This window comes from Charadrius vociferus, unplaced genomic scaffold (assembly GCF_000708025.1).
Source record: "Charadrius vociferus isolate BGI_N301 unplaced genomic scaffold, ASM70802v2 scaffold180, whole genome shotgun sequence".
Classification (NCBI taxonomy): domain Eukaryota; kingdom Metazoa; phylum Chordata; class Aves; order Charadriiformes; family Charadriidae; genus Charadrius; species Charadrius vociferus.
In genome coordinates this window covers 1,061,374-1,076,057 of record NW_009646412.1, presented here as the reverse complement: position 1 = coordinate 1,076,057, position 14,684 = coordinate 1,061,374, and the positions used below count along the sequence as shown (strand labels likewise).

General features: G+C 41.0%; 1 protein-coding gene across 1 annotated transcript; it reads left to right on the top strand.

Annotated features, from left to right (window-relative positions):
* Nucleotides 1-4,837: 4,837 nt before the first annotated feature.
* SLC10A2 (solute carrier family 10 (sodium/bile acid cotransporter), member 2) lies at nt 4,838-14,332 on the top strand. Its single transcript, XM_009880557.1, has 6 exons — nt 4,838-5,259; nt 8,436-8,554; nt 9,695-9,783; nt 11,935-12,110; nt 12,966-13,123; nt 14,199-14,332. The coding sequence occupies exons 1-6, from the start codon at nt 4,838-4,840 to the stop codon at nt 14,330-14,332; spliced, it is 1,098 nt and encodes a 365-aa protein (XP_009878859.1).
* Nucleotides 14,333-14,684: the final 352 nt, after the last annotated feature.

The window sequence follows — 14,684 nt, the reverse complement described above, 5'->3', positions numbered from 1 at the left end:
TGCACCTCTCAGGGCTAGTACAGCAGCAAGCTAAATTTACTTGTAATCCAAGTACATAACACATCAGCTGGGTTTTTCCCAGCTGAGTTCATCAACAGCCCGATGCAAGAGCACCCGTGCCCTCGATGTTTCATTTGAGACTCAGCTCAAGAGTCTTACAGGCAGAATGTGAATGTACGCACCAGACAGTGAAGTGTAAAACTAGAAATGTAAAGATGCAGTAAGTCAGCTTTACAGTTGACATTTCAGTATTCTTTAGGAAGATACCCTAAGCTAGATGTATTTTAATGTCATAAGTTTCACTCCCGCTATTCCATGGAGATTTTCTTTTCTTAATGCCCTCTATAAACTTCCAATCATGTAGTGCAACTTCTAAAAAAAAAATAAAAAACCACCCAGAAAATCTTCCATCCATAGTTATACTAAAGTTTAAAGTTATAAACAAGGTCACCAATACTGGATATAACTGCTGCCCCTTTTTTAAAGATGGTGGTAAAAAGCAGATAATTGCCTTTAGGAAATCAATTATCTGAAAGACAAGATTCTTCTAACCAAGGCATAAATATACTAAGAAGCATCTCAGAGTCTGAATTAAGCAGACAGGGAAGATACATGTGTCTCATTAAGAGAAACATCACAGAAATAAGCACCAGACAGCCATAAAAGACAAACTGTTAAATTGTCTTTCCCAGTGTAGAGCTCTGTATGCACTTACTACTATTCATGTTTTATAACTGCTTGAGTTAATGGATAAATCAATTATCTAATTGTCGGAACAGGGACAGATCCTTACAGGTTTCATCTGCCTGGATTTGTTTGCTGAAATGACGCTAAACTCACTTGCATAAGCTGGCAACCTCATCACCACAAAAATCCAAGTAGACAATTCAGAATACATCAATTTGGTAGTTTGGGGATGCAAACATACAGTTAGGCCGGTGTTTCTCTATTTAAGTATTGACTCTTTTCATTTTTGAGGTATGCTGACAGTGTTCAGAATCAGATCGGGGATGTTAATCATCACCAAAATGCCAGCAGGCTCACTGCCGCTTTCTTCTCTGAACATCAGTAACAAATATTTGAAATCACACTGAGTAACGCACATAACAGGAATAGGCAAAAGATGCCAATTGGGTTCACAGTGCAGTACATAGTCCATCTCACCAGTTAAGCACCATAAGCCGGGTGGAAAACAAGCAACAAAACAGAAGCTGTACAGCTCGGTACCCCTGACAACCATCTCTGAAAAGCTGCTTTTCCCCTGAGGAAGCCAGGGAAACTTACAGGAAAGCAGCCAAATTTGGGGTTATTGATCTATTTTCTCCCACTAGCCTGCATGTGGATTGGACCCCAGAAGCACATGGTAAAAAGCAAAACAGACTAGAAGAATGTTTGAAATCCAGCACTCCTGAGAGATCCGCCTGCCTACTTGATAATACTCTACCTCCTGCAACATACCAAGTTTTTGACTGTACCTGTGAATATTTCAATGTCTTGGATATGCTTTTAGTTCCCTAACAACACATGAGGATTTCTTGAAATAGTTATTAGCATCTGTGCTAAATTGTAGCATTGTCAGCCTAATAATAAGTTGAATTCAGAAGGGCTCAGTTCTGTTTCCAGAAAGGTTTTTCGTGATCTAAGGTTTTATGCAGTTAGCTGATGAACTAATGACTCAGAACCATCCCTTTTACAATAGAGGAGAGGAAACAAAGGCAAACCTAGCAGTATGTGCAGATTGAGTTTACACAACTTCCTGACCCACAAGGCCATGCAGGTGAGTAGCTGATGTCCCATCTGTCCTCAGTTGAGCCCAAAGCCTGAGCAGGAAGGTCTCCACTCCATTTCCAGAAGTCAAACTCCAATACGAGATCTGGACACTCATTTCTCTCAGCAGAGGCTGGAGACCAACATCAGGGACACCTCCTCTGTGCCGTTTCTGGAGGATGGCATGGAGCACCCCTTCACAGCTCAGACATGCGCTTGGCAGGGGGAGGGAGGAGGTGAAATCAAGCCCCTGCATGGGGCTCTGCCTGAGAAGTAGCTGCTGGGAGTTGGAGATCCCTCATCCCCTCTCCCAAACCACTCGCTCTGGGTTCCCACAGCATCACAGATATTTACAGGCCTAGGAAAGTCACCCCTGGCTCCAAGGTTTGTTGGACATTTCAAGATGCTCTAGTCAAAACATTTTAGTTTCCACAAGAAGCAAGTGCCAATGCAGACTCTTGATACAGGTTTTATAGAAAACGTTGATACAGGCGTGCTTTTAAAAACTAACTAGCCCTTTAAAAGACTAGGATTGAAAAATAAAAGCTCCTAAAACATTCTGTTTGAAAGTAAGCTTAATAAGGAGAATAAGATTTCTGCCAAACCGAGATCTTGTAGCCTTCTCTTCCTTTCATCTACTCCTTATACCTTTCTTGTTGTTCTATTAGACATATCATGGTCACACAGATGTGGCACTAATCACAGGGTAGGAGTTGCCAGCTGCCTGGGAGGATAAAGCTACTCTGACATTATCCCATCAGGCACCCAACAGTGACTTAGGAGATACAGCCATTTAGCTGACCCCCTTGTAAAGAAACAGGTGCCATCTGAGCATGCTGGGAAATCCTTTCTAATACAGCCAGCTCCCCCTCTACGGTTCGTGGGTTTAAAATAAAAAAGGAGATAGCAACACCTATCATTTTGCACACTGAGGTTAAGCACAAAATGCTGAGGCTTTCAGTGGGAGTCTTGCTTGCTGAAGATAAGTACCATTTAGCATGTTACCCTAGTAAAAAATATTTCTGTATTGAAAATAAAAGATGCTTGGGGGGCATCAATTGCACTTTTTGTTTCGGACTTGGTTTTAGTCTAAGATCTACACTTGAAGTTAATTCTGCTCCAAAGCTTGGGTACAGATAAAGAAGCATTAAAATTCTTCCCTTGAAAATATTCCCAATTTTGAAGGAAGCTTGAGGGGTAAACCTCTGACCAACCAAAAGATCCAAGGACTTTGGTAGGCTTGAGACTGAGATTCAGGTATGCTGTATAGTCAAAATTACCCCAGCTTTCTAGTGCTTTGTTGTTGTTGTTGCTGTTGCTGCTGTTGTTTTGGCATGAAGGCCTCATCTGGCTGCTCTTCTGTCTTCTTTCACTCTTACAGAATATCAGCAGCACAAAGCTATTGTGATATTTAATGCATGAATATTTGCACAGCATCCACCTAGTAAGGTGATAAGCACAGTAAAGACATCTAAGTGCTGACTGATCTGTGATGTTGTTTCATGGGAAAGCATACCCAAGAGAAGGACAGGAATCGAGGCAGGGGAGGGAGAACAGGGATGCACAGCCGGAGGCACATACATCGAGGACTCCAAGAAACTCCTTTGTTCCCACATACAAACAAGACATAAGCACAGCCAGAGCTCATCCCAGAGCTGTCACACCCCAGAAGGGTCCCAATGAAGCTGCCCTGCCTCAACTTCTCATCCCTTGGGAGCTGTTGGGGATGATGGAGAACAACAAGCCACACCAAAGCCAGGCACAAGAAATCTGTCTCCCAGCCTTCATGCCACACCAGGCAAAACAAGTGACCTGCACCCTCATTTCCAATATGGGTGCTGAATGTGTTGCCGTGCTGAAGGGGACACGGTCATCTTTGGCTGGGTACCACAGCTCCAAAGCAGCATGCTGGCCCCACCGCCCTGCTCCCCACTCCACACAGTCACCTCAGCAAACACCTCTTCTTCCTCCTCCACTCTTGCCACCCCACACTCCTCACCACCCGCCGTTTCCAGCCCAAGATGAAGCAAAGCATGACTGCACCAGCTGCGTCTGGCAGAAGGTGCCAGGAGGAACACAAATCTCCATGCCACCTAAATAAGCACATCCTACGGCTCCTGCTCCCCTCCCTACCTTCCACTCTCCTCTCTTCCCCAGCTGATGAGCTCAGTGTGGAGGTGGACATGGCCAGGAGCAATGCAAGACACAAGCAGGGAAGTGCAGCCACCAGGTGATCACCCAGTGACCAGGCTGGAGGGATGTGGAGATGTCAGGGCAACGGCAGTTCTCCATGTGCCAAAGCCAAAAATACAGGTGACATGTTATCGGACTGCATCATGGGAAACTTTGCAGCCAGGGATCTTCACCATTTTCAGGATTATGTGGAAACGTAGAGAGAATGAGAAAGATTACCTAAAAGTTGCATTTAGGAGCCGAAATTGACACAAATATGCATGCAGTCCTGTGGTAGAGTTATCACTGTACACCAGTCATAACTTCTGTTATACTAGAAATACGACCAAATGAGGATCCCACCGCATTCAAATGAGCCTGTGTGTCATGGTGAACACTGCATCACTTAGTAAGAGTTGCAGCTTCCTAGCTCAGGACCTCTACTCGTGGTTTCTTGTGTTTTGGTCACTCCTTTCCGCCCCACAGACCTCTGTAATGCCAGTGACGGTGCACGCACGAGCAGCTCTCCCGAAGGCATGCAAGAAATTCAAAGAATGAAGTCTAAACTTTCTGTTCCTCCTGTGATTCTCATTCCGTGTGCTCAGCTACACCACAAGACTCCTTTGCACTCTTAAATATTAACACAGCTATCCTCTTGATGTGGGATTCTTCATTATCATATGAATAAATGATTAATTGTCACCATACCAAGCAAGTGCAACTTTTATAACCATATGAATCAGCGCTGTGCCAAACCCTTCAAGAATAGCAAGCATGTTCCAGTATTTATTGCACTTTATTGCTTCCTGGATCATTTAAAAGGAGTCACTGACAACCAACCAATTCACACAGGCTTAAAAGTTTGCCTCGGATGTACTGAGCGGTTCTGTATTTCAAAATGCAGACATACCTTCTTTCCCAGCAATTTAACACGAGGCCTTTGGCAGAAAACTCCACGACTTGTCCAGCAAATGCTACTATTTGCAGTGGTACATCTTGCGTGTTACCAGAAGATAATTTTAATGAAACTTTGAGCATAGTTTTAAGTACTGTTCTAACAATCATGCTGGCTATGGTGATGTTCTCCATGGGTTGCAATGTGGACATTAAGAAATTCTGGGGCCACATAAAAAGACCCTGGGGCATTTTTGTGGGTTTCCTTTGCCAGTTTGGAATTATGCCTCTCACAGCCTTCTTGCTGTCCCTGGCCTTTAACGTGCTTCCTATTCAAGCTGTCGTGGTGCTCATCATGGGATGCTGTCCAGGGGGCACAGCCTCCAATGTCATCGCCTACTGGGTGGATGGAGACATGGACCTAAGGTAAGAGCTGTCATTCTTTAAGTAGTTCATGTGGCTTTTTACATTGTAAACTTTATATTGAAAAGGACTGTCTGATTTTTTTCTTAACTTCCCAGCCCGTGTGGGGTGGAGCTTTCTTCTTGTAAAGATGTTTAGTTACTGTAATAGTAGTAAGTATAAACAGAACAGCAAATATCCTTGGTTCACTGAGAATTCATGAGGAAGATACCACAACAGCATCGTGTATATTAGAAAATGTCTTTATTGTAAATCTTCAGATTCTGCAGAAAATAGCATTTATGAAGAGGATAAGATACTAAGGATTATGAAATCTTTGTCCAAATTTGAACTACTTTTGTGATTTTGTTTCTCCCAAGATCTTGGGCAGTAAAAATAAACCAAAGGATTTTAAGATCTGAATCCTCTGTACAAAATAGTGGCTATGCAATAGTTCTTGAAGTAATGTTTCTTGAAAAAGACCACCTGTGGAAAAATATTTTCCCTCCTTTTGTGTTCTGTACAATGAATAGACAGGCTTAGATTTTCTCTTTGGGAACTAATACAAATGAAAATCACTTGGGGTAATTCTATCTGCTCCTGGCACCTTCTGCAAAGTCTTCAAACCGAGGGAAAGTTTTACAGGCCAGGCGCCACTGCCGAAGGCAGCCCTTCATACTGGGGGCAATGAAAAAACTCCTTTGTGGTGAAGTGCGATGGTCTCGGTGACAGGGTGCTCTGAACTCAGAAACAGATATGTAAGGCACCTGGCATGGCCTGGGACATCACACATGCAGGAGAAGTGAACCCTACTCTTGACGCAAATTCCATGGGGGGTTCATTAACTCTAACAGCCTTTAAAAATGAGCCATCTTTTTATTTTTATATCCTGATTACTTTGCTCTAAAATAAACAGGATCATTTCTCTGTTTCCCACAGAGTAACATAAATTGGAGCGTTCATCCAATTTATCATATGCCAGTTTGAAGTAGAAATGGAAAAAATAATAGAAGTAAGAAAGATGTGGAGCTAGGGCAAATAGACTAAGAATGTTAATATTTGTAGTTTTAATATGACATTTTTTCCATCCTTTGAAAATAGTGAACTTTTCTGTCGCATGCAGGTGTTAATGTAATACCAGCTTTCGAATTATGTATGAGGTCAGCTCTGCTAATCACCAACTTCCTCACTGTTGGGGAAAGACCTATGATATTAGGAACTGTAAGACACTTAATTTCAATAAATACAGGTCTAGGAAACCACATATGGAAAGACATCCAACACAAGTCTGAAATTCTGTCCTAATCTTTCCTTGGAAGAATACACTGAGCTAAACTATGCTTTCTCAGCTCTGCATGTTCCCAGTCACGCCACTGAAATCAGTGCTAAAAATCCAAATTGATGATACTATAAATATAAGTAGGATTTATATCCCATGATGCTGTCAGAGGGTGAAGTAAATTGAAAATACCTATAAAATGCTGTTCTTTAGGTAAAGACCATTACCTGAAGAAGTCAAAGACTTTTGGTCAGTACCTTTGTGACAATAATGCAGGGACCAGAAGATATGGGAGGTAGAGCAGAGAGGGTAATGCAAGCATCTTCAGTTCTTGATAGAAGAATAACAGTATAAGCAGCGTGGCTGGTTTCTGGAGCCAGCACAGTGTTATAGAAAGCCTGCCCATCATACCAGACAAGGTTGTTGTTTTTTTTTTTTGTAACTGGTAATATTTTGTATTTATACATAACAACCCATCACCATTGTTTGCCATCCTACTTCAAAGCGTCCAAGTCCAAATAGACCACAAGTTAAGGCAGGAATTAATTTTCTGCTGCTCATATAATCACAGGGAGGTGAAGTATGAGGTTTTATACCTTTCTTAGTAACTCAGACCCAGGTGATATCCTCTAAAGCTTTCCATAGGGACATCTGGTTTTGACATCTCTTGATATTTCACAAGAACAACTGCTTCTGAAACACCTTCTCCTCTCCTCCATAGCTTCCCCAGGAGCTTCTGAGAGCGCAGGGACTGGGGTTAGAGAACATGCAGACTTTGGAGCAAGATGTAGATACAGGGATAGTACAACGATGTAGGAAATATGGAGGTAGGAAAAATAAGCTCTTTTATCCATCTAGGGCTTCACCTGACCTTAATTGTAGCCCATGCCTCTTTTTTCTCTGTGTGTAGGAACTCTCTTGCCAGAGTCTCCTACAAAGCTCTGTTCCATGACTCTGAAGCAGAGAGTGACAGGAACCAGAATTAATGTGGATATTCCTGTGGGCTTTGTATTAATTGTTCTAGATTTCTTTGGATCTGCCCAGTTTGTGGAATGGGGTCAGTAGTCCCTTTTCGAAGGGCGAGAGACACAAAAGAGAAATCAGAAGTGAGGCTCATAAGGAAGTTTCCGAAGTCTCTTAACTAGAACCCGCTCTCATAATTTTTATGTCAGAGGAGTGTGATTTGTAGACATAGTTTTATCTATTTTTACTCAGATTCGGAGAATTTCCTCTTTATTTAATTGTCTTGCCTTTTCTTCCTTCTTCATTCCTATAGCAAAATGCATCTTTTAATATAAGGTGTATCAGGCCTGATGGTTTTGAGAATTTATATCTTTAAAACAGAAATGGTTTTGCACAAACCACAGGAGGAACAATACTTATTCTCAGCTTCACTGAGTAATTCTCAACACCTACTCTTTGGTCTAGAGCAAAACAAACCAGAAAAGGGAATTTTATTACATCACACATCCTAGACGATGAAATATTTTTATTTTTTTAATGCTGTTGACTTTGGAGTGAAATTTTAACACTCTAGAACTGCTGGTATAATGGAAAGCTCTGGTTTATGTCCATCTGACCCTGTCCAGCCTGCCACCCTCTCAGAAGCCAGCCGGACAGCCAGTGTGGAGACAGACTTGCCAACAGACCTTCCTGATGGCCGCCTGTCTGACTGCCTCATTTGCACTGAAAGTTATTGTTCTGTGGCTGCAGAGCACGTTGATATTTTATGTTCTTTTCTTTTCGGCAGAAACCATTCCTTCCATTTAGCTTTTTTCTAACCTGATATACAGGATAAATTGACTGTGGCCAGCAGCATTTCCTGCCCAACATTTCATAAGCTGTGAAGTCGTAATAAGAAAATGAGCGAGACTATAGCCTAGCATGAGATGAACTGTCACTGTAACCGATTTCTTTGCAGCATCAGCATGACAACTTGCTCCACACTGCTTGCAATGGGAATGATGCCACTTTGCCTCTTTGTTTACACCAAGATGTGGACTGATTCTGACGCAATTGTACTCCCCTACGACAGCATTGGTGAGTCCAGCAAACCAGTACTTTCCCTTCTGACTCTGTCCTTTATCCTTCCTCTAGTAACAACCACCTTTACTTCAGCATCCTGCAGAGTCATGAATAAATGACTCCAGATTTTTAAAAATATTCATCCTTCTACTTTCCAATAACTTCCATGGTACCTAGATCACTTCACTTCATCTGCACCTCTGCAAGGAAAAAAAAAAAAAAAAAGACTTGAAGTCATTATAAATATTGTACAGATATTTATCACAAGATTGTGAATGTTTTTCTTTCCAAATGGTTTGGAGACCTGCATGGTGCTGGTATAAGAGCATAGAGTAATACAGACAGGAATAGCTGCTTGCCCTGCGTTTGTAACAGCTTTAAGGCACAATCCTGCAAAGTGCTAAATTCTGAGGCCATAATCTGGCAAAGTACTTAAGTTCACGTGGATAATTAAGCAAGTGATTAAAACTGCTGAGTCTCTGAAAAGCTGCAATCTACACAGCCAGGAGTGGCTTCATTTGACTTCCTGTCAAAAATCTCATCCAGCTACAAAGAGAAAATAGTCAAAGTATTTGGAAATACATGCTCCAGTGCTTTGCAGAGCTGTGGCCCTAGTGCTTATCAAGTGCAGTTCCATGTTGTGCTAATCTTAAAAGCCAGCAGAGTCACTTTCATATTCTTCAGTTTCATTTCCCATTGTCCTGGGGGAAAAAAAAAAAACACATACATTGCTTGTGCTTTCAAAATAAATACTGGAGGGGGGAGACCAAAACAAAAGAAGCTCTAAACCGGTTGTCGATATGGTACAGTAGCGAAACACCTGCAGACAAAATGAACATTTAATATAGCTACTCACATCACAGGATAGTGATGATTAGCACACTCAAATTTCTGTCTGCCTTTCTGATGCAGGTGAATGAGCATGTAGCTCAGCAGAATGGCAATTACTTCAACAGGCTGCCAAAGATAACAGACTCTATAGAAAAGCAAATGGGCAGGTGTGGGTTCAGCGTGCATGCGTGCTCTGGGGTGCACATACCAGAAACCTCCTCTAAAGGTTTGCTCCATGCCCCCAGCCACTCTACACGGTGTCTGTCCTCCTCTCATGAACTTCTGCACTTTACATGGTCTTAACTTCTCTCTTCTTTTTTACAGGAATTTCACTGGTAGCTCTTATAATTCCTGTTTCGGTGGGAATATACGTTAACCACAGATGGCCTAGTAAAGCAAAAGTCATACTTAAGGTAGGATATATAAGCATTAGTAATTGTGGACAAATTATGGAATCAGTGGCACCACTGAAGCGGTGCATTGCTATTCATGGTATTAGTATCTGACTTCATAAGAGCCAGGAAGTTTTCAACAGAAAACAAATGAGACGCTGAAGAAATGTATTGCTTTCCCCTTGCACAAACATGCATGAGTTGCATGCATTATTAGAAACCATCATTATCCAAAGAGCCTACTTTCGTCTTTGGCTACAATTATGTCGGTAATTAAGTTCAGTTTATAATGTAAACTAAAGTTGGAAGGAAAATCATCAGGTCAACTGGAAGCAGTTTTTTGATGCAAAATAATAAAAAAAATGAAAATATTCTGGATCAAAAAAAACCCCCAACCCTTTCTGCTTTTAAACCAGTTTATTGATTTTGAAGGGCAATTTTGAGGATGAAATCAATTTTATTAAAAAAAAATTGAAAATGTTCCAACTGTTAAAAAATTCTAACAAAACTATTCACAAAATTCAACCATCTTTGCAAGATAGTTTCAGATGCATCAAAAAGATGGGGATTTTGGCAAAGACTAGTCTCACCATCATCATCATAAAAACAACAACAATAACCTAGTTGCATTTAGTGTTAACAGCTAATTAATCATTCCGAACTTTAAGTTTAGGTTTAGGTTTAAAGTGATTGTCAGACATGCTGAGTACCCTTCGACTTTGTGAACCATTCTTAGTTAACACATATATTTTCTAAATGTTCTTAAAGAAAACTAATCTGGCAACTTGTTATTCTATCTATCCTGTGTTATCATTTCTCTGTTATCAGCTCAGGAAGCATAGAACACAAATAAGGTCCTTTTAAGTCAATTCATTTTCTTAAACGCTTAGCTTATTGTGTTGTATTTTCAAATGCACTCACAGCTTACTTATGAACTTGGATACTTTTGAGTGCTGATTTCAAAACTGTACTATTCCTGTTTAATCAGCCAAGGGAAAAGCATGGACTTGCACTCACATGTAAAGAAACTCTGCTTGCTCTCTCAGCAAAATGATGTTTCATCTTCTTTCTTACCAGGTGGGTGAGCAACCCACAGTAGGGTATGTTGACAGTTTGCTTTATGTAGGACAATGAAGCCTCAAGTGAAGATTAAGCCATATCTGTCAGATTAAGGTCCATATAGTGAGAAATGGAGATACGAGCACAAAGAGAGTGTGCCAGGTGAAATAGAAGAGCTTGTCATGGCCAGACCATGTTTCTTCTTCCAAGGTGTGTGTGGTTAATAGCTCAGTCAAACAAAAGTATTTGTTCACTCAGTGCTCTTAAAAAGGCTTCAACCAAAGACTGATGAAGCCAACTCAATGGGAATATGCGTTTTAGGTGAGAAATAGATTCTCCTAAGCTTAGGCCCAGAATTCTGCCGGTGAGATCCCTGGCAACATATGCCATAAGGGCAGACATTTCACTTGGATATTGAGAAGAGCGAGTTATCACTTTTTTTGGCAAGCAGCAGAGAAGATCTCAGTACATTCAGCCACAGGAAATAAGATCAACTCAGTGACTATGTCTATGTAGTAACGCTGTATGAGCTCATAGCCAGTTTTCAAACACAATTTTTCAGACACATAAAGATTTACTCCTCCGCTTGGCAAATAATTTCCCACCACTAACAATCTAGCATCTAGTTAATATATGCTATACTAAGCCCCAGAGTATGACTGCCTAAGAAGTGGGGTGGAAAAGTGCATTGTACTAGATATTAGGCTGTCAGTTTCCCAGCAACTCTGGGGAAATTTTTCTAATGTGTGCACCATTTCTTGCTCACATCACACCTGTGAAATTATTTCTAATCTCCAGTTCTAAGTACAATTATAGCCAAGGCTTCAAGAGACTAGTTTTATAGGTATCTGCTATTGATACCTGTTATAGCTGTGCCATGATCTATATCTGTAGTCACACATTGAAGTACATCGTACATCTCCTGTTTGGAAAAAACGGCAGCTATCTAATCTGTCTGCCTGCTGTGAATTACATTGCCATAAACTTTAGGTTTTATGTTTAATAAGATGTTTCAGTGACTCAGAGACACTCACAGGCATGTCTGACACTATGTTTAATGTCATTAAATCTCGTTGGGGTCTTGTATTCACACATTCTTATTTCCCCTCACAGGTTGGTTCCATTGTGGGAGCAATCCTCATCGTTCTCATTGCTGTGGTTGGGGGAATACTCTACAAAGGCTCCTGGATTATCTCACCCAAATTATGGATCATTGGCACCATATTTCCAGCAGCTGGCTATTCTCTGGGGTTCTTTCTGGCCCGTATAGCTGGTCTGTCTTGGCACAGGTATGAAATTCTTTGTGACAAAGACCTGTAGCCTTTTTTCAGCTATGAAAAAAAGTTTTATTTAACAATTAATCAATGCTAAGAATGCTCCCTAAACATTACCTACAACACAGAGTCACTCATTCCCCAACCCTGTTTCTGGGATACTATGTGTAGATAAAACCTTTCTTGTGCATATTTTTATTTACAGATTCTGACTATACTATTTCCTCAAATCTTTCATACATCTTCCCCTTGTGCACCCATGTCCTACACTTCAAATGAGTGAAACGGACCTGACTTATAAGTGGGCTGGGACTGCAGTAAAATTTATCATGAAGATGTAGCAGCCTACAATTTAGAACATCATTACAAGAGAGGGAGATAGTAAGTGCCATATACATGGCTTGAACGTGGATCATAGTCCTTTACAATTGCTGAATGGCCATAGGTTTAGGATGGATATTAGGAAAAATTTCTTCATAGAAAGGGTTACCAAACATTGCAACAGGTTGCCCAGGGAAGTAGTGTAGTCACCATTCCTGGAGGTATTTAAAAGGCAGGTAGACATGGTGCTTAGGGACATGGTTTAGTGGTGGTTTTAGCAGTGTTCAGTTAATGGTTGGACTCGATGATCCTAAAGGTCCCTTCCAACCTAGGCAATTCTATGATTCTATGATTCTGTTCTATGAAATTGTGTGTGTTCTGGTGGTAACAGCCATATGACTTGTAGAGGGTTTTGTTGACTATATGAGCTGAAGGATACCATTTTCTTAGTTATCCATTACTGCAGGTTTCTTGCTTATCCAAATTACTAAAATGCTTAAGGACTCACGGGCTGCTATTGCACAATTGTCTTTCTATTATTCCCTTTAGATGTCGTACAGTGTCTCTGGAAACAGGCATGCAAAACACTCAGCTATGTTCAACTATAGTACAGCTCTCATTCACTCCTGAACAACTTGAACTGATGTTTACTTTCCCACTCATCTACAGCATTTTCCAGCTGTTGTTTGCACTACTAATTTTGGGAGGTAACGTACAGATATTTTCTATTATAGCATTATAATTATCATTATTATTATCAGTCTCTTTTTTCATGGATATGGAGAAAACAAGAATGGATAAAAATAATCAAATGGAAAATAGTTAAGTAAATGATGACCCAAATGATTACTGAGCATCGCCACTGTGCTGCGCCCTGTACGTAACTGGGAATATACAAGGCTCAGTTCAAGATTTGAAAGACCCCTTTTTTTCAGCATAAGGGAGGGGATCTCCGCCACCTACAACTGGGCACATGAGAATACATTGAGCACAGGATTGTTATTACCCTTGGCTGAGGAAGGGCAAATGCATCTTCTTCCACCGCTCCTGGATGCCTGGGTGTACAGCTGCCCATCAGGGCCGTCTCCACAATCATGCACAAACTCCCCCTCGTACCAGCCGTTGAGAGAACAGGAATTATCTTCACAACTAATGTAAAAAAACATCTTTGCTTAGAAGTACAGGTCCCTTTTTCCTCTCAAAAACACCTCTCATGAGTTGCACTGCTGCTACAACAACTAACCTGCTGAGGGTCGGGACCTTGTCCCTGTTGCTCACACCTAAATCCAGCTGTCATTATTGAGCCCCTACTCCCAAACCAGCCGTCTTGCTCAACACCAGAGCAGTGCCCCACGCACACAGCCTGCGAGGTGCAGCCCAGAGTCTGACCTCTCTGTCAGGCAACAGGGTGGGGACAGACAAACTGCTTTGTCCCAGCTCCGGCCAAACAGGACTCAAGTAGAAGTAAGGGTCGGTCAGTCCCACAGACACAGCCAGGGGCACAAGGGCTTCCCAAGGGAGATAGGCAATGCTTTTAAAAGTCACTTCACGCAGCAGAAACACAAAGCAGTCAAACACCAAATGCAGAATTCAAAAAGTTTTCCTTGAGTGCTGCTGACATAAGATAATTAAACATAGCTTTAAAGAAACTGCCTGGAGGTGTTGGGATGTTTTAACAATATAAAGAAGGAAAATGTTGCATGGCTACATGTTACTACGGTGACTTTTTCAGGCAATTGTTATAATTTCTTTATTTAATACTAAATATATATCAATTCCCAGGCTACCGTGTTTACAGAAGGCACCGGGTCAAAACAAAGACAGATGTTGAGAAAACAGAGGAAAAAGAGGATTCAAAATCAACATCATCACATGCTAAAATAAATGGAGGATTTGTATCAAATGAGACCAAATAGACAATTACCTCTGCTCCCGCCAGCTGAAAAGATATAAGATATACAGTTTACTTAAAATATTTTTTTCACATGCCATTGCTTTATGGAAATATTTAACAAAAGGAGAAGTTCTGCTGATATTCTACAGTAAGACTTTAAAATGATTAACTTATGAAAGATTTCTACTTTGATTTTGAACACAGTTTCTGCCACAATTGTAGAATCTGGTTTTGAAGGTAATTCCCTAAAAATATTTAATGTTTTGTCATGGATTATCTAAAGAAAGGCAGAATAAAGGTGGGCTATTGATAAAAAAGCAAGCAGATATTTGCATTGCCAACTGCAGCACATGATCCTGCAAATCTGTCTGCTA